This window comes from Cetorhinus maximus, chromosome 10 (genome assembly GCF_964194155.1).
Source record: "Cetorhinus maximus chromosome 10, sCetMax3.hap1.1, whole genome shotgun sequence".
In the NCBI taxonomy this organism is placed as follows: Eukaryota; Metazoa; Chordata; class Chondrichthyes; order Lamniformes; family Cetorhinidae; genus Cetorhinus; species Cetorhinus maximus.
Genome location: NC_135888.1, coordinates 7,016,642 through 7,041,459, shown reverse-complemented (window position 1 = coordinate 7,041,459; position 24,818 = coordinate 7,016,642). Strand labels below are relative to the sequence as shown.

Here is a 24,818-nt window from a genome sequence, read left to right as displayed (position 1 = left end):
CATCAGGCAAGCGTCCCGACGTCAATATGCAGTCGTGCGATATTTCGGTCGGCGGGCGCGCATGGGAATCGGCAGTGGGCCCGCTGACAATTAACAGGCCTGTTAAGGTCATTAAGCCGTAATTAATTTACATTTTTTGCCTGTCCAACCTTCCGGTTGGTGGGCAGGCGAAAAGGCCAAGTGGCCTTTGCACTTTATAGGAAACCTCGTCTATGGACGGGATGTGGTTTTCAAAAGCAAATAAAAATAAAACAAAAATTTTAAAATTTAGTTAATAACATGTCCCTGCTCATGTGAGGGGACATGTTTTATAACATTTTTCAAATCTTCATTTATTTATTTATTTTAAAAACACTTCCTCTCCCTGAGGCGGCAGCCCTGTGCCTCAGGGAGATTCTCAATGCGCGAAGTTAGTGCTCGTGCATCCCCCCGCCCCACCCTCCCACCCCACCAAACCCCAGCATTTTTTTTCAAAAAGCTTTTATCCTAATGTAATTAATTATCTTAAATCAGTCAAATATTGGTTTACTTATAGTGGAAGGCAAATCCAGGTGAACTACTCCATTATTGAATATTACATAGCAACTTTACAGGAGAAAACAACATAGACTTAATTTGTTTTTTTAATCTACCTTATTACTTGCATAGAAACCATGCTTCTGCATCGCTTGGTTGAAGTTCCTTGTCCATAATTGCTTTGATTGTCATAAAATCCAGAAAGAAACATTTGCATGGCTGTTTAACCAATCTTATATTTTAAATCCATAAATAATGAATATTTTGTGACATTTTATGTTGCATTTTGATTTGCTGAATCATAGCCACTTACCCAGAAAAGTTTATCAAACTTTGTGTATCTACTCAGATTTTGTACATCTGCAACTTTCAGCAGCAAGAATGTTAGTAACCTTTATTTAGCACAGGACTTATAACGAGGATTAATAAGTTCTTACTGTTCTGCAATTAGAAAATGCAGCCTGCAAATTTAGTGACAGTGCACTCCTGCGCTCCAAGATGCTTTAATACTCAGCCAGTTCAGGTGGCACTCCTTGAACAGCTGAAGTCCAGCTCTACCAGATGTATTTGGTTGCTTAATAATCTAAACATGTGTTTAACTACAGACATTATATGCAAATCTGAGGCTTTTTTGGAATTCAGTGTAGTTTAAAAGCCTGTTACCACTTTTGTGTTGAGCATCCTCAAGTAATGTATTCATTTTCAAGGCATATTTTTCAAAATAAATGTTGTATGTGTGGCAGTTATTGTTTGTGGATCAGTTAATGAGTTTTTTTTGTATATATTTTATAGGGACTAATACCTATGGTAGCTAGATCTGAATTGGATGTTTAACTGAATTAAGAGATAGATGTTCTTTTGTATGCGATCTTCAGATTAACATTTGCCATTGTCACATAGTTGGTATTTGAGAATGTTTCAGTTGTTTTTCTGTTTGCCAGATTTCCACAGGTCAATTTTCTGTATTTTGTGCTTACTTTTGTTTAGATATTTTCTCAGGTGATTTAATTGGTGGGCTATTTAATTTTATCTTTTGAGCGTATGTCTTTTTCACATGAACAATTGGTCAGTAACTGAAATTGACTAGTACTGTCAAATTTAAAACTGAATTCTAAATCAGGTTGCATGAGAGTAAATTTATTCCGGGCAATAAAATACTGTGTATGGAATTTAATCATGTTTAGAGAGGGTTTGTATTTTGTATAAATTTCTGAATTAAAGTAAACTATGTAAACCCTTTTTTTGTGCTTGGCAGCATTCCTACATTACTGCAGGTAAATAAAAACAAATAATTTGAGTGTCTGGTGCCATTTTATTTTAACCCAATTTCTGAACAAAATCTTAAAATATTTGCTGATTTTAAAATAAAACACAAACAACAAATGCACTCTGTCCTTACCATAAATCATTTAATTGATACTGATTAGTTAGACCATGAAAGGATGCATTTAATGGAAGTGTGCAGAAGCATTTTTCTTGAAGGAAAAATTTGTGTCTGACCATATATTGAGTTTTGTATTTCCTAGCTGCATTTTTCAAAAGGTTTTGTCCAGCTTTTATTAGCACAGTATTTTAATTAGGGGTGCATTTCTAAAATCCAAATTCAATAAAGTTAAAACAAAGTTAACAGGCATAGGGAACCCTGGTTTTCAAGGGATATTGGTGATCTGGTTAAGAAGAAGAGAGAGGTGTATAGCAGATATAGGCAACAAGAAGCAAATGAGGTACTTGTAGGGTATAGAAAATGTAAGAAAATACTAAAAAAGGAAATCAGGAAGGCAAAAAGAAGACATGAGGTTGCTTTGGCAGATAATGTGAAGGAAAACCCGAAGGGTTTCTACAAGTATATTAAGAGTAAAAGGATAGTAAGGGACACAATTGGTCCCCTTGAAGATCAGAGTGGTCGTCTATGTGTGGAGCCTCACGAGATGGGGGAGATCTTAAACAGTTTTTTTGCACCAGTATTTACTCAGGAAACTGGCATAGTGTATATGGAAGGAAGGGAAACAAGCAGTAGTTTCATGGAACATATAGAGATTAAAGAGGAGGAGGTGCTTGCTGCCTTACAGCGAATAAAGGTAGATAAATTCCCCGGGCCTGACATGATATTCCCTCGGACCTTGAGGGAGACTAGTGTAGAAATTGCAGGGGCCCTGGCAGAAATATTTAAAATGTCCTTAGTCACGGGTGAGGTGCCGGAGGATTGGAGGGTAGCTCATGTTATTCCGTTGTTTAAAAAAGGCTCCAAAAGTAAACCAGGTAATTACAGGCCAGTGAGCCTGACGTCAGTAGTAGGTAAATTATTGGAAGGTGTTCTGAGAGATCGGATATATAATTATTTGGACAGCCAAGGGCTGATTAAGGATAGTCAGCATGGCTTTGTGCGTGGTAGGTCGTGTTTAACGAACCTTGTAGAGTTTTTCGAGGAGGTTACCAAGAAAGTAGATGAAGGAAAGACTGTGGATGTTGTCTACATGGACTTTAGTAAGGCCTTTGACAAGGTCCCACATGGGAGGTTAGTTCAGAAGGTTCAGACACTTGGTATCCATGGAGAGGTTGTAAACTGGATTCGAAATTGGCTGTGTGGGAGAAGACAGAGAGTGGTAGTGGATGATTGGTTCTCAGACTGGAGGTCTGTGACTAGTGGTGTGCCTCAGGGATCTGTACTGGGACCATTGTTGTTTGTTGTCTATATCAATGATTTGGATGATAATGTGGTGAATTGGATCAGCAAGTTTGCTGATGACACTAAGATTGGAGGCGTTGTGGACAGTGAGGAAGGCTTTCAAAGCTTGCAGAGAGATCTGGACCAACTGGAAAAATGGGCCAGGAAATGGCAGATGGAATTTAATGCGGAAAAGTGTGAGGTGTTACATTTTGGAAGGTCAAACCAAGGTAGGACATACACAGTAAATGGTAGGGCACTGAGGAGTGCGGAGGAACAAAGTGCTCTGGGAGTTCAGATACATAATTCCCTGAAAGTGGCGTCACAGGTAGACAAGGTTGTAAAGAAAGCTTTTGGCATACTGGCCTTCATAAATCAAAGTATTGAGTATAGGAGTTGGGATGTTATGGTGAGGTTGTATAAGACATTGGTGAGGTCAACTTTGGAGTATTGTGTGCAGTTCTGGTCGCCTAACTACAGGAAGGATATCAGTAAGATTGAGAGAGTGCAGAGAAGATTTACTAGGATGTTGCCTGGTCTTAAGGAGTTGAGTTACAGGGAAAGATTAAACAGGTTAGGACTTTATTCCTTGGAGCGTAGAAGAATGAGGGGAGATTTGATAGAAGTTTACAAAATTATGAGGGGTATAGACAGAGTAAATGCGAGTAGGCTCTTTCCACTTAGATTAGGAGAAATAAACACGAGAGGACATGGCTTTAGGGTGAAAGGGGAAAGGTTTAGGGGGAACATTAGGGGGAACTTCTTCATTCAGAGAGTGGTGAGAGTGTGGAACGAGCTACCATCTGACATGGTAAATGCGGGCTCACTCTTAAGTTTTAAGAATAAATTAGATAGATACATGGATGGGAGAGGTCTGGAGGGTTATGGACTAGGTGCAGGTCAATGGGACTAGCGGAATAATATTTCAGCACACTAGAAGGGCCGAATGGCCTGTTTTCTGTGCTGTAGTGTTCTATGGTTCTATTTAAAGACTATCCATTATTTATTTCATGGGAAGAATTTTCCGGTCGGTGAGCAGGGGCGGGGCCCGCTCGTCGATGCGTAAAATGACACGTGGTGACATCGGGCGGGCGTCCCGACATCACCGCGCGTCATTTAGATTTTCAGTTGGGCGGGCGTGCAGCCAACTCGGCTGAACGCCTGCCGAACTGTCAAAGGTCTGTTAAAAAAACTAATTAAAACAGTTAATTGAGCTGCCCATCCAACCTCAAGGTTGGCGGGGAGGTGAATAGGCCACGCGGCCTTTGCATTTTTCATGAAACCTCATCCATGGGCGGGATGAGGTTTCATGAAGTGTTTTAAAATTCACTAAAAATTATTTTAAAAATTCATTGACATGTCCCAGCTCATGTTGTCACATGAGGGGACATGTTTTAAAAATTTCTTTTTCCTTTATTTAAATTTCAAAACCTTAAAACTGATCTCCCTGAGGCACCTCTGTGCTCATGCGTGAACGAGCGCAGGCCCCGACTCAGGGAACTCTTCCCCCACCGCCCGCACAGGGAGCGCTCTGTGCTTCCGGGCGAGCGTCATGCTGGGCGGGCATTAATTGGCCCACCCATGTAAAATGGCGGTGTGGACCCGATCAGGGCGCCGATTGCGTTTGCGCTGGCTCCCGCCCACCCCCGCATAACCCTGCACCCAACGGGGATGGGGGGGATAATTCAGCCCCATGTTTCTTATGCCTGTGGTCAGTAGTTAAAGCACATTAGCTCCCTCTGGTGCTTGACTTTTGTCATAATCTTAGTGTGGCAAGACTAATGTATTGTCAGTAGCTAGCCTACCTCTGAGGCTATTTGTTTATGTGTTAATGCCATTAGTGTTATTCTTGAACTTTTCCTTTACATCTTTGACAAATTTAATAAACAGACTGCAAATATTAGAGCTTCGAAGTGGAACACTTTTGTTTTAACCACTGAGTGTCTGTATTGAGCACTTGCAGGTGAGGTATGATGCAGTACGCTCATTACTAAGCCAACAACATCTGTGCTGGCTCAACCATGTTCATCGGATGAATGACGGCCATATAGTTAGACTTCTGTATGGTGAACGGGCCACTGGGTCATGACCTCCTGGACATTCATACGTCCACGAAAAAGACACATGCAAGTAAGAAATGAAGATGGCAGACATTGACACTGACAACTGGGAGGTAGTTGTTCTTGGCCGTGTCTTCTGGAGACTGATTATTTGGAAGGGCATTGAAAGAAGCGAGCAGGAATGAAAAGCTCAGCTGGCTGAGAGAGAGAAGGCGGCTCAGAAAAAGCCTCAAGGCCACCAAGTTGTGCACCTTCTCAGCCCACTGTCTTCCTCTGCAGCAAATACGGCAGAGACTGCCATGACAGCGTGGGGTGCCTGAGCCCACAGGTGACGCTTAACACAGAGTTGATCACCATGGTGTAAAATATTGTCTTACAAGATGGAAGGCTGCCACAATACAGTGGTGAGATGCAGAGTAAAACTCCTACATGTGCTTCAATCCTAGCCTGAAAAGAAGAGCTTACCTTATATGCACTAGAACAGATTGGATGCTATGAGTGAGATTGTCCATTTAATGCGGACCTTTGAATCATTTCGTTCTCTAGGCTGTGCCCACTAAAGAACCTAGTTGAGACTGCATAAATTTACCACCTGTATGTCAATTATGTCTGATTATGAAGACTTTGAACCCATTAGTCTTAATTGGTGTTAAGTCTTGATCCTAGAATTAAAAACCGTGTGCTAACTCATTGTGCCATCCAGTTCCTCAGAGTGAAATAATTTTAAAAGTGTTGATTAGAATTTCTGTGACTGTACAAGCATGGTCATATGCTGTTTTTGTGAATACTTTGTCATGAAGCCCTGTGTACCCTAATTTCAATAAGCAAATAGTTCTTGTAATCAGAACTCTTGTTTCATTAGCCATGAAAATAAGTGGGGAGGAGGAAATGAGAAGGATTTCAAATTTAGCCCTGTTGTATCCTTTGGGAGAATAGTGAAATCATGGAAGTGTTGGTTAATAGGAATCACAATTAAGGCAAGTTTGTCTCTCTTATTCTGGCCTCGGAATTATGCAACAATTCACTCAACAGCTCGCATACCCACTGTATGATACTATTGATTTAAAAATACCAAAATTACTAGGAGGGGCTTGAGGTCCTGTTATTTTTTTCTGCTGGAGAAGAAAAGGCTAAAAGGAGAGTTAATGGAAGATTTTAAAATTATGAAAAGTTTTGATAGTGAATATTGATTCTGAAGAAAGACTGAAAAGAATCTTGCGGCCTGGAATGGGTGTGATCCTTATTCTTTAATAGCCTACATCAAAAACAGATCTGTTGAAACTTACTTACCCAACGTAACTGAAGTATAAGGTTTAAGGCAAATATTGTTGAGGATTACATTGTTTGGTTATACAGCAGCCTTCAATATAATGCGCTTAAGGGGAATTAGTGTAATCTTTTTAACGATAAGTAATAAAGTACTTGCTTTGGACAAAGCCACCAGGCATTTAATTTTTCAGTCATATCTTCAATTTTGTTCTAACCCAGGCATACAGAATTAGTCATTAGAATTATCTGTTACCTTCTGATTCCTAATCACAATGAATAGCTATAACATTTTTTTTGAATGTTTATCTTTTTATGATACTATGGATTCCCCACCTTTATACTGGTGAATAATCTGGTGGTTCTATATTTATGACTATCTGCCTAATATCTCCTATTAAGCTAACAAGTCTGGATTAAGAAAACTTTGTGTCTCTGTAATCAGGAGACCAACTCAGTGGTAATTTGTAACTGTTGAACAGACTTCCAGCAGATTTTACAGTTTTCATTCTTTATAGATTAAGTTTGGAATCAAGAAATTGAACCACAAACCAGAAGTAACTTCCCCAACTTTTTTTGATCGGAGTGAGGAATTTTCCTTTATCTGTGAATGCACATGTTGAATGCTGGTCACTACTGTATTGCACAGCTATGCTAGTTGGTCAACCAGACCTTCTAAAATTATAGTCTGTAGTGTGTTAGTAAATGGTAACAAATGAAGTAATTGAGATAGTGTCCTGAATCGAGAAAGTGAAACTTGAAAGATTTGTTCATGTTATCCAAACCCTGAGATGTGTCATAGCTTTAGAGCATTTGAGTGAATTGTTTATCAGACATGGATATATCAGCCCAGATTTTGTGGTCAGTGGTGAACAAATGGTGTCCATTGCACATACGGGTTCACGTACATTCTGTAGAATTTTACACTGTGATTTGCATTTATTAGATTACCAAAACAGCACGGCACACCCTCTAAAGGGAGGATCTGGGACCTGTTGGAAAAGGGCAAGCATCTGCATATCATTTAACCAATCTGATTGATTGAAGAATATGTAGTGAAACATGCAGAGTCTAAACCAGGAAGTGTAAATTAGAATATTTAATTCAGTGTAAAGCCATGGAAAGAAGTACAATAAAGAGAGGAAATAAATGGATAATGAAGGTGAGTTAAAGAAAAAGAAATAAGTAAAAAAGAAGTTTAAACCTCCAACAATAATTACCTTCAAAGGGATGCCACTATACACTTATAAAAGATAATTTTTAGTGCCAGAGAGGGTGTTTAACAGTAATTAAGCCTTGCCATACCCTTAAAAATTCACATGCTTGAATGGACAAGCCATAACTTTTGCTGCCGTATTTAGTGGGTGTCTAGTAACTAAATGCCACAACTTCACACCATTACATGTATTTAAAAGCCTCTTCCTGAAGTCTGAGTGTAGGGAAGCTTGTGGAAGAGCAGAAACTTCTTGATTTCCAAATTTAACTGTGTATGTGCAAATGTCCAATTTACTCCTTAACAGTGAGGATTTATAGCCTCCCTGTTACTCCTACTGCAAGATCTGTAATGACACATCCATTCAACTCCCACACTGGTTATGATTTGGTAAGCAGTGAAATCAGGATTTTATTTATTGATGCTGGAGTATTATATAATCTCTCATTTAAATATCAAAGTATTTGTTTTTCAGAAAAGAGTTTTTGTGAAAAGCAGAGATGTGAAGATTGCACCCTTTCAAGTACCAAATTCTGGTTTACGCAATAGCCATAACATCATCACATGCAGATAATAAATACAAATAGCTAAAATAAAAGTGTTGGTGTTTGTAACACATTATCTCCATACTTTTTTTGTGCAATGTCTTATTCTCTATTGCTATGCTGTATCATTTTTGAAAGCATCAAGAGTTGCAGGTTTGAATTATAATTTCTCTTTTGTTGCAGAACTTCATCAACTTATTTGGCCAGCCTTTAGTCTGCCTGCTTTCGCCAACAGCATATCCCAAAGGTTTACAAGGTATTTTTAAATACTGATTGGAGGACATGACTTAATTATTATGCCATTCACTATTCCACAGTTAGAGGTGATTGTGCAACATGATATTACCATAATTTTCTAAATTATCCTAGGATGCAGTGTAATTATATCTATATCGTGAACAGTATTTTGATGTGATTCCTAAAATAATCCAATTACTACTGTAGAGAAATTTGAGACATACAATTTCATCCTACGTGTAGGATGCTAAATATGTAGAACAGATTGCTGCCATGGGTGGTGGAACAAGAAAGCTCAGTGGGTTTCAGAAAGGTTCGTGTTAACAACAGGATTCAAGATATCAGAAATGCACTTGTAGAATACTGTGGAAAGACGGCCTTGGATGTCTTCTGCTTGAAATTTGTTGCTATGTAATTTGTTGAATTCAAATTTTGGTTGTACTTATTTGGTAAATAAGCAATTAATATTAAGCCAACTTAAACTTGAAAACAGAGAATGACGGTGCTTTAATCATAGCTTTTTGCAAGCAATCAAAATCAGGGATGTTTTCGTTTTGCACTGCTACTGTTGTGTTAAGAGTGCATGATAACTATTGGTGGATGGATCGCCCTTCCCAAAATCTTATTAAATTATGTGCCTCTCTTTACAGATCAAACTCAACGTGGCAGCCTTTTCACCCTCTTTCTGTATAATCCTCTGATGGCATTTCTCTTTATGTGTCGACTCACAAGTATGAGGAAAGGAATGTGGGATAAATGTCAAGAATATCTTCATAAGATTTATAGGGACATTGCTCACCTGCTGACTAAATCACGGACAGTGGGTAAGTTATGTTCCACACACCAGATGCTGTTTTATGAAGAAATGAATGCATGAACAAGTAACTAAATTAGTTTTAGTAAGAATACTGACTGGTTCGATTAATCAAGCTCTCCACCCTTCAGCATTTAATTAAAAAGAATACTGCACTTTTCTTCCGAAGGCAGTGACAGATGCTTTGGACATGATTCCACTGGAACCTGTACCATTCTGTTAGCTAACCAGCCTTTTTTATATTGAAACTAGAAGGTGAGCTTAAGATTTTTTTGATTGAGAACTTGGGTCACTTTTGTCATTCCCCAGCAACCTCTCATAACACACTTTCCAGCTGGAATAGTTGTAAAATGCTCAGCAGTGGGAATTCTGTTACTTTTAAAATTTTGCTTCTGCAACTTGGGATTGTGAGACAGTTGCAAAATGTTATGACTAAGCAATAATGCTGCACAATGCACGAGGGAAGAATTGTGTATCCACAGATTTTTTTTTCTTGATTTATATGCTTGACAAGTCTATATTTATTGTCCATCTAAAGTTACCTGAGGTCATAATTGGCTGCCGCCTTAGTCTGGAGCAGTCCTTGCACAGTATGATCACACATACTAATCTCCTCAAACATGAGGTAATGTGGTTTTCTAGTTAATGCAATTTTTTCAATTGAAACTATTATATAGGTCCTTGTGCTTTATAGCATGTTCTAGTAAGAGACACATTGAACTACCTATCTTCAATGAGATGCTATTTTTAAAGTGCATGTTGAGCAAACAAGCCAGTGTAAAAACCTCCACTTTTAGCAGATGCATTTAATTTTAAGATTGAAAACAACCCTACAGGGAGTTCGTTTTTGTAGTAAACTTTTTTAAAGTATCAAAAAACTGGCATTCTCAGTGAGCCAGAAAGATGTGTCATTTTCTAGAGCAATATGAAAGCTGTCACATTATTTACCACAACCTGTATATATTCATAAGTACAAAAATAAAACACAAGACTGCTGACCTGTCTCTGGTTATCTACAACACTGTTGCAATGTTCATCTTGGCCGTAAGCCTTTTTTTACATAAGTATTTCTTCATACAAGACTGAAGTTAAGAATTGTTTCAAAGGTTGAACTCCCTGAGGATTTTTGCAGTTGTAAAATGAAGCCTGTTTCGTGAACATTGCACAATCTTAATAAAATGGCATAGCCATATTGATCACTAAACAAAATAGGTTTCCAACCAGTTTAGTTATGTCTGCACTACTTTGGATGACTGAGTGAATGGCACCAGCTGTCTTGAGAATGGCACTTAAATCACAAAGCATATCCCTGTTCATTTTTTTTTTGTTACAGATCAAGCATTCCTTCAATTTTTTGGTGATGATTTCCTTCGATTATTGTTGACCCGGTTTGTTCTCTGTTCTGCAACCATGAGACTGCACAAAATGTTCAGGGTAAGATTCGTACCTTTTGATTTTACTTCAGCAATACAGCAACTGATAACATAAAAGTCTGAAAAGTTTAGATTGTATAAGATGTATACCACCTCCCTGCAGGAAAGTCTTGAGCTTGCCATTGATGAAAGCAGAATCCGGAATGGCTGTGATGTTCTTCATGATCATGTAGCCTTCTAATAGTCAATGTTAAACTTATACAAACAATGACTGCATGAGATAGGTGTAAAAAGTATACTGAATGGCACCCCAGCAAGAGTTAGTGACTTTAGGAGTCTGTAAATAAACCATCGAAACAAGATCCGCAAAGTCTTTTTGGATCAGGGCCTGTTTTGAATGTGAAGCTCTTTCTTACTGATCAAGGTAAACGTTTAATCAGGTAGAAAAAGCAAAAGAATTGCAGATTTTGGAAATATGAAACAAAAGCAGCAAATGCTGTAAACATTCGGCAGAACAGGCAGCATCTGTGGAGAAAATAGACGTTATCATTTTGTTTGGAGCCTTGAAGATATTACTGATGAACAGTATTTAACAAGGAATGGAACAAAGGGAAACAGGAGGGAAAAGCACATACAATATGGGAATTAAACTAAATGACCTGTAAAATGCTTAAGAGGAGATGGCTAAGTGACAGAACTGATACTGGCACGAGTCAATAGGAGGCTTAATGAGAGAAATCAAAGAAAAGACCTATGAAACTCAATAAATGTATAAATAGCTAAAAGGGGTGGGGGGAACGGAGAGACAGGTAGAAAGGGAACATTGGCAAATATGAACATTTGAATTAGGAGCAGGAGTGGGCCCACAAGCCTGCTCCCCTATTTAATAAGATCATGGTTGATCTGATTTTAACCTCATATTCCTGCCTACCCCTGATAACCTTCACCCCCTTGCTTATCAAGAATCTATCTATCTCTGCTTTAAAGATATTCAAGGACTCTGCCCAACCACCTTTTGAGGAAGAGAATTCCAAAGTCTCACTACCCTCTTGAGAGAAAACATTTTTCCTCCTAGGTGACCAGTTATTTTGAAATAGTGACCCCAAGTTCTAGATTCTCCCACAAGAGGAAACATCCTTTCCACATTCACCCTGTCAAATCTCCTCAGGATTTTATATGTTTTAATCAAGTCGTCTCTTACTCTTCTAAACTCCAGCAGATACAAGCCAAGCCTGCCCAGCCTTTCCTCATAAGACAATCGCCTTTTTAAAAAAATTTATTCATGGGATGTGGGCTTCGCTGGCTCAGCCAGCATTTATTGCCCATCCTTAGTCCCATTCCAGGTATTAATATAGTAAATCTTCTCTGAACTGCTAACGCATTTACATCTTTCCTTAAATAAGGAGACCAATACTGTACACAGTACTCCAGATGTGGTCACACCAATGCCCTGTAAAACTGAAGCATAACTTCTCTACTTTTGTAATCAATTCTCTTCACAATAAATTATAACATTCTATTAGCTTTCCTAATTACCTGCAATACCTGCATACTAATCTTTTGTGATTCATGCCTCTGAATCGTAGAGCTCTGCAATCTCTCACCACTTAGATATTAAGTTTCTTTTTCATTCTTCCTGCCAAAATTAATGATTTCACATTATACTCCATTCCCCAGATCTTCAGCACTCACTTAATCTATCTATGTCACTTTATAGCCTCCTTACGTCCTCTTCACAATTTACTTTCCTACCTATCTTTGTGTCATCAGCAAATTTAGCCACCATTCCTTCATCCAAGTCATTTATGTAAATTGTAAGATGTTGAGGCCCCAGCACTAATCCCTGTGCTACATCACTCATCACATCCTGCCAACCAGAAAAAGTCCCATTTATGCCAACTCTGCTTCCTGTTAGCTAGCCAATCTTCTATCCATGCCAATATGTTACCCCCTACATCATGAGCTTTTATTTTCTGCAATAACCTTTGATGTAGCGCCTTATCAAATGTCTTCTGAAAATCTAAGTACAGCACATCCATTGGTTCCCCTTTATCCACAGCACATGTTACTTTTTCAAAGAACTCCAGCAAATTGATTAAACATGATTTCCCTCTCACAAAGCCATGCTGATTCTGTCTGATTACCTTGAATTTATCTAAGTGCCCTGTTATAACATCTTTAATAGTAGCTTCTAACACTTTCCCTATGACAGATGTTAAGCTAACTGGTCTATACTTTCCTGCTTCCTGTCTCCCTCCCTTTTTGAATAAAGGAGTTACTTTAGCTATTTTCCAACCTAAAGGAACCTTCCCTGAATCTAGTGAATTTTGGAAAATTAAAACCAACATGTCAACTATCTCACTAGCCACTTTTTGAGACCCTAAGATGAAGTCCATCAGGACCTGAGGACTTGTCAGCCCGCAGTTGCAACAGTTTGCTAAGCAGCACTTCCCTGGTGATTTGTAATATTCCTGAGTTCCTCCCTCCCTTACAATTCCTGATTTGCAGCTATTTCTGGGATGTTACTTGTATCATCAGTAGTGAAGACCGATGGAAAATACTTATTCAATTAATCTGCCATCTCCTTATTTTCCATTAATAATTCCCCAGACTTCTTTTTTACAGGACCAATGCTACTTTGTTAACTTTTCTTTTTTAAGTATCTATAGAAACTCTTAGTATCTGCCTTTATATTTCTAGATAGCTTTCTCTTGTACTCTAATTTTCCCCTCATTAAACTTTTAGTCATTCTTTGCAGTTTTTTATATTCTGTCCAATCTTCTGACCTGCCACCCATCTTTGCACCATTGTATGCTTTTTCTTTAAGTTTGATACTATCTTTAACTTTTTTAGCTAACCACAGATGGGGGATCCTCCCTTTGGAATTTTTCTTTCTTGTTGGAATATATCTATTCTGTGTATTCTGAAATATCCTCTTTAAATATCTGCCATGGCATCTCTATTGACCTATTCCTTAACCTAAATTGCCAGTTCACTTTCACTAGTCCTGCTTTCATGCCCTCGTAATTGCCCTTATTTAAGTTTAAAATACTAGTCTTAGACCCAGTCTTTTCTCCCTCAAACTGAATGTAAAATTCAATCATATTACGGTCACTGCTACCTAGGGGTGCTTTCACTATGAGGTCATTAATTAATTCTATTTTGTTGCACAATACCAGTATAGACCTAGTATAGTATAGCCTGCTCCCTGGTTGTCTCCAGAACGTGCTTATCTAAGAAATTATCGTGAAAAGATGCTATGAATTTGTCATCTATGCTGCCTTTGCCCACCTGGTTGTTCTAGTCTATATGTAGATTAAGATCATGATAATCGCCGTACCTTTCTGACAAGCTCCCACTATTTCTTCTTTGATAGCCCGTCCTACTCTGCGATTACTGTTAGGCAGCCTGTACAGCCTTCCCACAAGCAACTTCTTGCCTTTATGATTCCTCATCTCTACCCAAACTGCTTCTATATCCTGGTTTCGTGACCTTAGGCCATCCCTCTCTGTTGTGGTAATGTTGTCTTTAATTAACAGAACCACCCCTCCACCTTTTCTTAACTTCCTATCCTTCCTAAAAGTGTCTCACCCTTCATTGTTCAGGTCCCAATCTGTCCCGCCCTGTAGCCATGTCTCTGTCATGGCTGTTAGCGCAAATAAAGATAAATAAGTACGATCCATCAATTCATTTGTTTTGTTTCAAACGCTACGTGCATTCAGATCAGAAGTAGACACCTGTGACTCAGAAAAAATAAAAACAAGTTTACTCCTCGCAGAAAGGTCTTCCAGTGTAGGGTCCCCCAACCCAAGCACCAATTTACTCCTTTCCTCTATCCCCAAAAAGCTGATGCGTCAATCCCACATTGCCAGCAATTCTTGCAGAAGAGAAAGGGGAGCTTTGGTTAAGGCCTAAAGTTACTTAAATCAATGTTACAGCCAGAGGCCCTAGTGGGAAAATATGATGCTGTTCCTCAAGCTTGCAGTGAGTTTCACTGAAATCAAGTAAAAGGACAAAGGCTGAGAGAGCAGAGTGGGAATGCATTGCGAATTCAAGTGGCAAGTGACGTGGAACTCTGGGTCGCAATTGTGGGCAGAACAGATGCTTGACAAAGTGATTACTTAATCTGAATTTTGTCTGCCCAATGTATAGAGAGAACTAAACTGTGAGCAGGGTATACAGTATGCTAGGTTGGAGGAAGTACACAAATGTCTAACATACAAACATATAAAAAAGGAGCAGGAGTACGCCATTCAGCCCCTTGAGCCTGCTCCACAATTTAAAAAGATCATGGATTATCTGATGGTAACCTCAAATCTGCATCCTGCCTACCCCTGATAATCTATCACCCATTGTTTACCAAGAATCTATCGACCTCAAAGACTCTGCTTCCACTGCCTTTTCAGGAAGAGAGTTCCAAAGAACTCACCCTCTGGGAGAAAATATTTTGCCTCATCTCCGTTTTAAATGGGTGACCCCTTATTTTTAAACAGTAACCCCTAGTTCTCGATTCTCCCACAAGAGGAAACATCCTCTCCACATCCACCCTGTCAAGACCTCTCAGGATCTGATATGTTTCAATCAAATCACCTCTTACTCTTCTAAACTCCAGCGGATACAAGCCCAGTCTGTCCTACCTTTCCTCATAAGACAACCTGCCCATTCCAGGTATTATTCTGGTAAACGCTCTCTGAACTGCTTCCAATGCATTTACATCCTTCCTTAAATAAGGTGACCAATACTGTGCGCAGTACTCAGGATGTGAACTCACTAGTGCTTTGTATAACTGAAGCATAACCTCCCTACTTTTGGATTCAGTTCCCCACACAATAAATGATAACATTCTGTTAGCTTTCCTAAATACTTGTTGGACCTGCATAATATCTGTTTGCGATTCATGCACTAAGACACCCAGATCCCTCTGCATCTCAGAGCTCTGCAATCTCTCACCATTTAGATAATATGCTTCTCTTTTATTCTTCCTGCCAAAATGGGCAATTTCACATTTTCCCACATTATACACCATTTGCCAGATCTTTGCCCATTCACTTAACCTATCTATATCTTTTTGTAGCCTTCTCATGTCCTCTTCACAACTTAGTTTCCTACCTATCTTTGTGTCATCAGCAAATTTGGCAACCATCCCATCCATGTCTTCATCCACTCATTTATATAAATTGTAAACAGTTAAAGTGCCTGCACTGATCCCTGTGGCACACCACTTGTTACATCTTGTCAACCTGAAAAAGGCCCATTTATGCATACACTCTGCTTTCTGTTAGCCAGCCAATCTTCTATCCATGCCAGCATGTTACCCCCTCTACTATGAGCTTTCATTTTCTGCAAACACTTTGATGTGGCACTTTATCAAATGCCTCCTGGAAATCTAAGTACAGTACATCCACCAGTTCCCCTTTATCCACAGCACATGTTACTTCCTCAAAGAAATCCAATAAGATGGTTAAACCTGATTCCCCTTTCATGAACCATGTTGACTTTGTCTGATTACCTTGAACTTCTCCAAGTCCCCTGCCATTGCTTCTTTAATAATAGCTAACATTTTCTCACAACAGATGTTAAGCTAACTGGCCTGTAGTTTCCCACTTTCTGTCTCCCTCTCTTTTTGAATAACGGAGCTACATTTGCTATCTTCCAATCTAATGGGACTATCCCCAAACCTAGGGAGTTTTGGAAAATTAAAACCACTGCATCAACTCTCTCACTAGCCACTTCTTTTAAGACCCTAGGATGAGGTCCATCAGGACCCGGGTACTTGTCAGCCCGCAACTCCAACAATTTAGTCAGTACCACTTCTCTGGTGATTGTAATTTTCCTGAGTTCCTCTCTCCCTTCCATTTCCTGATATATAGCTGCTTCTGGGATGTTACTTGTATCCTCTATAGTGAAGACTGATGCAAAACACCTGTTCAATTCATTTTCCATTTCCTTGTTTTCCATTATCAATGTTCCAGACTCACTTTCCATAGGACCAACACTCACTTTGATAACTCATTTCTTTTTTAAATAACTATAGAAACTCTTACTATCTGTTTTTATTTTTCTGGCTATCTTTCTCTCGTACTCTAATTTTTCCCTCCTTATTAATCTTTTAGTCATCCTTTGCTGTTCCTTGTATTCTGTCCAATCTTCTGGCCTCCACCTATTTTATTTATTTCCTTAGGTTATGCCACTTCATAGTAGCTAGCTAAATGGGTGGGAAGACAACCTGCTGCTAGGTCTTTGCCAATCCTACTTTGTAATTGCACATCTTCTCCTGGCATGGTTGGGTGTTGAATGAGAGAGGACCTAGCATCAATTATGTACTTTATCATAATGCAGTGGAGCTTGCATTCAGAATTATGAGCATGTGCTGTGATCTAACCCTTAATCCTCTATTGTACATTCACAGATTCTACCGTCTTACCATATACTTTATATGTTTATCAAAGTATAGAAACATCCCTCCAACTAACTTTATCTGCCTTTGCCTTACATTCAATTTCACTCCAGTTGTGATAGTTAATTACATGAGAAGTAATTTTTTCTCACTGTAAATGAAACATCTTCATAACTATAACTATAAAAGTTTCACTTCCATTAAAGGGTATGGGTTAGTGCCTCGCTCAGTGTTAATATTAACACTCTGCTTCCATTGATTATGGGAGTATTATCTACAGGATGTACTGCAGCAACTCACCAAGGCTGCTTCGACAGCACCTTCCAAACCTGTACTGCCCAGAAGGCCAAGGACAGCAGGTGCATGGCTATGAATCTTGTACAATTAATAGAATAAGATATTATTTAGTTTTATATCACACCCTTCATTTTAGCACAATCCCTGCTGCCAATGATGCTTGGGATGCTGTGTCAATTAATATGAAATCCCTCACCTCAATCTGTTTTCTTCATTTGCATCCATCTCTGACTCTGATCCTCCATCTTGCTTTATCATGCTTTATCTCCATGATCAGCTTGAACCATAATCATTTTCTGCAGTATGGGTTTTGGCTGTTCACCTGCATTTTTGATTTTAAAATACTGATTTTGGTTTTGATATTGATTATGTAGTATATTGATCAACTTAGGGCAGTCTTTTTCATGTTATCTTAAATATATTAAATGCATGGAGACACCATACTGCCAAATTAACTTCATTTTTTGCACAACTGTTTATTTTCAACTGTTTATTTTCTTCCTTCTGCCTCCATATCCAATAAAAGGAAACTCGGAATTACCCGGAAACATACCCACAGTTGCAGAAAGAAGATAGTGTGGAGAATCCTGCCCTCCAGAATCACATTCTAGAACTGGCTTCCATGTTGGATGTTCGAAGCCTTTTCCTGGAAAAGACCACTGCTGAATATTAGGAGAAAGGCTGAAAAATAAATTTAACAATTTATTTGAAGCCACTGGTTCTGAAGAAGACATTTTTCTTTGCATTTACCTATTGGATAATTGAAACACTTCTTTTTCAAACAGAAGTCTTTTTGATCAGACAATTTCTCAAAAGACTGATGTATCTGGCACAATTATGTTTCTGTAGTTATGTGTTCCATAGTCACTGTGTGTTAAGTGTATTGTGAAGAAAACATTAACACGGCAGGATACAATTGTAAAGATGATTTATAAATAATGATTAGCTGAAAAGGGCATTTACTACAAAAGCAATAGAAGCTTTTTGACTTGGTTCATTTATCCATCCTGTGTTACAGTAAAACACTAGATGTTAATAAGGTTGTCATTTTGAGTGTTTTATAATTAAGTATCTCTTGGCAGCAATATATAGAAGGAAAAATGAATTATTTCCCATAATATTCCGTTTCATTTTAAGAGTTATAGTTAGCCATATGTACTAGCTGTGGTATTATCAGTAAACCCTTTAATGGTCACCTTTGGTATACTTAAGAGAAACTAATACCCCTGTTAGTGTATCACTACTGCAATTAAATATGACATGACCTGGAAAATACTGCATATAGCAGTGTTATCTAACACTCCCATAATGCACTGTGACAGATGAGCATGTTCTGTTGATGAATGAGAACCAGAGCTACCAGGAAACATTCAAAGCAGAGTCCATTAGATTAAGGTAGGTTTAAGTGTGTATGTCTCATGTTGCTTTACACTATTGGAATTGCTACAAAACACTGTAGCATGATATCTAATAGCTTCCAATTAAGTCTCATCTGTTCCATTTACTATAGATAGTTATGTGCATAAAACTATTGGGGTTACTTTTGCAGTTGAGCCTCATTTTAGGGAAATTAAAGATATTCTTAATTATACTCCACCTACTCATCATTCCTCTTTGAAAGAGGAACTATTTTATTGATAAAGTTGCTAGTAGCTATAATTTAACGTTGCTTTGTTCCTGAAAGACTGGTAGAAATTAGAAGCAGAAAGATGTATTCTGTGTTCTCAACACATTTACTATGACAGGTCACACATCTTATGGTTACAAGTATTGTGCTGCACAACTAATTTTAGTTCAGCCATAAGACGCTGCTACATTTTTATACATGGATACTTGAAATAAGCAAGTTTTTTTGTGAAAAGCTTTGGTATTCATACCTTTGCCAAATATACTTTGTATAGTAATGTTATGTAAAGGAAACCATCTTTCCTGTAATAGATTTTGATCCATTTATGACAAGTATCAAGACTATTAAATATGCTTTTTATGCCTATTACCACATCTTTTTGCATCGTGTTGACTCAATTCATAGTTGATATTTCCTCCTAGATGGCTTAGGAGAGCTATTTGACTTGTATTGTGTGAAATTTCTCTTTCTGAAGATTTAGCCACTATCAAATCATCATGTAGATCTGATTTAACTTATGTTATTGGTCTAATATTCTGTCACTTAAACTTGTGTCCTGTTGTTAAAATATGAATGTGTTTTGGCTAAAATACAATTTTAAGGTATGTAAAACAAGAAGGCAGCTTAATTAGTAAAATGTTAAATGCTTATTGGCCAGATGGCATAAAAGGACATTGTAGTATTGACAATTTTGCTTCCAAAGTTCTAAAAATGGCCAATAATTAATATGTAAATAATTGCAACTACAAAGATGTTTTAAGATTTTTTAATGAAGGAATTTTTGTGAATCACGTTGTATTCACTTGCTGCAGCCCAACTCCTGTGCTGCAACTTTTCGAAAGGTTGTTAAGCATGTTATTAGATTTAAATGTGATCTTTTGCTACTACCTTGAAGCAGAAAAATGCAAAGATGAAAGCAGAATTCTATACTTTTAGTTATATTAAAAGGTAAACAGATGGCGCACACTGGAGAAAATGTTCTCACTGTCTGCACATTATAATGCGTCTTGTGATTAACATAACTTAACTGTTGTATGTACAGTTTTGTTTTTACTGTGTGTTCGTAATGTGTATTACCCTATACTTTATCAATGAGACTCAATAAAAAAAATCCTAAAGCAATGTTGATTCTTCTGTATAGTGGTAAATAACACTTTAGTGTACATTTTGTGATGCCAGAGTTGAATAGTAAAATGACAACACAGATGTTTTTGAAAAATCTTTTGTTTACTGGAGTCACTAAAAATGAACAGTCTATGATGAACAAATCTGAATTGGATTAAAAATGTTATGCTTTTATTTAAATGGTATTTAATTTCATCTGTTCCATTGGAGCTTTATGGTTTCACTATGTTGATAATCTGATGATTTATGTTTGAACAAGTGCCTCAGTAACAAACTTATGCAAAGCTGAAAAGTTAGTTCAACCACAATTTCTTTCTGCTGGAAAGGTTTTTTTTTTAGTTAATAGTAACTTATCAGTAGTTCTATATTGTACAGAAGATACCTTTTTTGATTTTTTTTCAATTGTACTACATCAACATTTGTCAACATTTCGCAGGAGAGGCAATGAAACAGATTCCCTTATCCAATTCAGGAAACCTCTGCCTCTGAGGGACCAGAAAGTAACTTTTGGCAAACAGTCAAGCTCATAATTTTGCCTTCCTTCTGATGACGTAGTTTCTTAGACATATATTTACTGCCACCTTGAAGGTCAGCAAGGAGTGATCTTTGGAATGCAGTTTTACTGGTTTATCACCCTTGACAAAAATGAAACGTACGCATCCTACTTCATTCCCTGCTTTCCCTTTATTTGGTTGCCTGTGAGCAGTGTGTACCATCTACAAGATGCACTGCAGCAATTCATCAACAGCATCTTCCAAATCCATGAGCACTATGACCGAAGGACAAGGGCAACAGACCGTCCTGACTTGGAACTATATTGCCATTCCTTCATTATCATTGGGTCAAAATCCAGGAACTCCCTCCCTAACAGCACTGTGTGTGCCTACATCACATAGGAGTTCAAGAAGGTGGCTCAGCATCACCTTGAGAGCAATTAGGGTTGAGCAATAAATGCTGGCACTTCCATCAACACTCTCATCCCATGAATGAATTTAAAGAATGTTTAGCCACAGCTCATCTGTGTGAGTGCCACGTCTAAACACGTTTTTTTAAACTGCTCTTTTCATTTTGAACAATGCACCTTGAAGTCAGGAGCTCAAGTATTTGACAAATAGACTATTTTAAAAATAGAAAGCCAGCATTAGCCAATCAAAGTTATTGTGGCAAGTTATCGTGACAATGTTTAGGCGGGATGTTAGATAATAAGCTATGTGCAAGCATTAATTAATAGGTGGTGAGGGAAATTTGGCTTCCTTAAGTGCATTTACTGCAGATTTATATGGAATCACTTTTTGTCTACAAAGACTTTGATGTAAAAGGGCAATATTTATTGCCTTTAGGATATTGTTTTGAATAATTTGCAATACAAATAATTTGGTATAAAGTTAAATATTTGGTTATTGCCCATGTATCTTAAACTGTGATAAATTGGCCTGTCCCTGGAAAATTTGCCAGCAGCAACTTGATTAATATCAATACTTTTCCTGCATTGTTATGCCATTACCACCTTTTTCAAAATATGTTTTCAAAACAAGCTCCGTGTTAAAATTAGTGTGTCAGTACAAATAGTCACCAAGCAGGATGCACCATAGAATTGATCACCAGCAGTTATTAAAACCAAACTCTCAGAAACTTACAACAGAAATAAAAGAAATTGGGAACTTGCCCCAAACTGATACCCTGGTCACTAAGAAAACTTAATTACAAAAAGTGAATTTCTTTCCAGTTTTACTGATGTGACACATGTTTGACTGAATATTAATCAGTCATATAAAGCTGCCAATATCCAAAATCTTTATGGTTAAAACAGAAATTGTTATAGAAACCCATGTTTGTAAATTGCATTTTTGTTACATATTTTTACTTGTGCAAATAGTAATGATAATTCCATTGCAACAATCCTATAGGCTGATTTTTAACCTTGACATATGACTATTTTGTAGGTTGAGGATGGCAGGATTTTACCATTTTTTCGCTCAGGAACAGGATTACCAGCTCTGGTTGCCCCTATTTATGGATGTTTCATCAGATGACTTCCCAGCCTCCAACTGTCGTCCTAACTCAAATAGCACCAAACGCCTATATTTCTATGTTCAAGGATGATCAACCCCTTACAGTATGACCGTAAATAAACAAACATTTTAAAGAAACAATTCAAAATATTCAACAAAAATCTTGAAAAACAAAAACTCAGCAAGAAAAATCCTTCCATGGCTTACTCAGGAAGTTAAGGATAGTATATCAAAAGAAGAGGCTTATAAGATTGCAAAATGGCCAGGGATTTAAAAAAACAGATTTGTAAGAGCTTTTACAAGTATATAAAAATGAAGAGAGTAGCCAAAATAAATGTTGGTCCCTTAGCAGCAGAGACGGGAGGAATTATGGACAATAATGAGAAATTACTTCACTCAAAAGGTTGTGAATCTTTGGAATTCTCTACCCCAGAGGGCTCAGGATGCTCGATCACCGTTGTTGACCATATTTAACAGGGTGACCAACTTTTTATTTAATGAACACTTGATTGTGGGACCAGGGGTGGGATCTGGTAACCATGAGAGCAAGTAGAGGGTTGCTGGTGACCATGACAGCGGGTGGGAAGGGGGTCCCTGGAATTGGATTCAAATCTGCCATCTAGGGGTTCCAAAGCCACCTTGTGGCCAAAGATGGGAGCAGAGTGCAGCAGTTAAATAACAAAAACACAGGGAGCTGCAGAATCACAGAATTGTTACAGAGCAGGAGGCGGCCATTCGCCCATTGTGTCTGCACTGGCTCTCTGAATGAGCAATCCACCGAGTGCCATTCTCCTGCCTATTCCCCATAACCCTGCACGTTCCTCCTTTACAAATAATTATCTAATTCCCTCTTGAATGTCTCAGTTGAACCTGCCTCCACCAGACTCTCAGGCAGTGCATTTCAGACCCTAACCACTCGTGCGAAAAAGTTTTTTTTCTCATCACTTTTGTGTCTTTTACCAATTACCTTAAATCTGTGCTCACTGGTTCTCAATCCTTACGCCAATGGGAAAAGTTTCTCCCTATCCACCCTGTCCAGGCCCCTCATGACTTCTATAAAATCTCCTTTCAGCTGCCTTCAAAGAAAACCATCCCAACTTCTCCAATCTATCTCCATAACTGAAGTTTCTCATCCCTGGAATCATTCTCGTAAACCTTTTTTACACTCTCTCCAATGGCTTCACATCCTTCTTAAAATGCAGTGCCTAGAACTGTATGCAGTACTCCAGCTGACGTCTAACTAGAGGTTCATACAAGCACAGATAATCTCCTTCCTCTTGTACTCTATGCTCCTATTAATAGAGCCTAGGATACTGTATGCTATATTAACGGCTCTCAACCTGTCCTGATGCCTTTAATGACTTAAGCACATATGCACGTTGTACCCTTCATTTTATATTGTCTCTCCATGTTCTTCCTATCAAAATGTATCACCTCACATTTCTCCACATTGAACTTCACCTGCCACCTATCCACCCATTCCACCAAATTATCCATGTCCTTCTGAAGTTCTACACTTCCCTCCTCACAGTTTACAATGTTTCCAAGTTTTGTTTCGTCTGCAAATTTTGAAATTTATCATTACTATATGTCAGGAAAAGCAAGGGTCCCAATATCGACCCCTGGGGAACTCCACTATGAACCTTCATCCAGCCCTAAAAACATTACTCTGTTTTCTGTCACTGAGCCAATTTTGTATCCATGTTGCTACTGTCCCTTTTATTCCATGAGCTATAACATTTCTCAAGTCTGTTGTGTGGCAATCTTATCAAATACCTTTTGTAAATCTATGTATACCACATCAACAGCATTGCTCTCATCAACCCTCTGTTATTTCTTAGAAAAAGTCCAGCATCAGTTAAACATGATTTTCCCTTTAAGAAATCCATGCTGGCTCTCCTTAATTAACCCACATTTGTCCCTGTGACGATTGATTCTGTCCTGAATTATATTTTCTAGAAGTTTTCCCACCACCGAAGTTGAACTGACTAGTCTGTAGTTGCTGTGCTTATCTTTACCCCCTTTTTTGAGCAAGGGTGTAATGTTTGCAATTATCCAGTCCTCTTGACACCATCCCTGAGTCAGAGGAAGAAAAATGAAACTCCAGACAGCCTCCCAGATCGGTGGTCAAAGCTTTAGAAATCTGGGACTGATGATGTAATGCAAAAAAAAATGGGATGCAGGACAATCAGTGAAATTATGGTGCAATCTTGTTAAAAAAAAAAGGTCAGATGGTCACCCTGATATTTAAGGCTGTAATAGACAATTTTTTGGTTTCAGAAAATCAAGGGATTAGAGGGTGGGAAAGTGGAGTTGAAGCCCAAGATCAGCCATGATCGCACTGAATGGCAGAACAGGCTCCACAGTCTGTATGGCTTACTCCTACTCCTATCTTTCTCTCATTAATCCCTGGAGCACAGAAAGTCTTAACTACATTGAAATTAATATGGCACCTATGGAAGTTGGACTTCAGTCCTCCCAGACTCTAGGCGCTGCAGGGTCTCCCGGACTACTCTTGACCGTCGACATACAGTTGTTGGCGCCGCAGCGATCAGCCTCACCTGATGGCTTGTCTTTTGTTTTGGTTGACTGAGCCGAGCGCCAATCAGAAGTCCGATTGCATCGGCGAACGGGCAGGAACCCCCCCCCCCCCTCCTCTCCTCCCCCTCCC

General features: G+C 38.4%; 1 protein-coding gene across 3 annotated transcripts in view; it reads left to right on the top strand.

Annotated features, from left to right (window-relative positions):
• Positions 1-20,132, top strand: part of scai (suppressor of cancer cell invasion) — a 99,863-nt gene extending 79,731 nt beyond the window's left edge. For 2 of the 3 annotated variants that reach the window (XM_078549881.1, XM_078549882.1), the window contains 4 exons: positions 8,449-8,521; positions 9,153-9,326; positions 10,650-10,750; positions 17,910-20,132. In XM_078549881.1, coding sequence (XP_078406007.1) covers positions 8,449-8,521; positions 9,153-9,326; positions 10,650-10,750; positions 17,910-18,056 — 495 coding nt within the window. In that variant the 3' untranslated portion in view covers positions 18,057-20,132. Of the gene's footprint in view, positions 1-8,448; positions 8,522-9,152; positions 9,327-10,649; positions 10,751-17,909 lie in introns of those variants that run through there. The other variant, XM_078549883.1, reaches the window with a different exon arrangement.
• Positions 20,133-24,818: the final 4,686 nt, after the last annotated feature.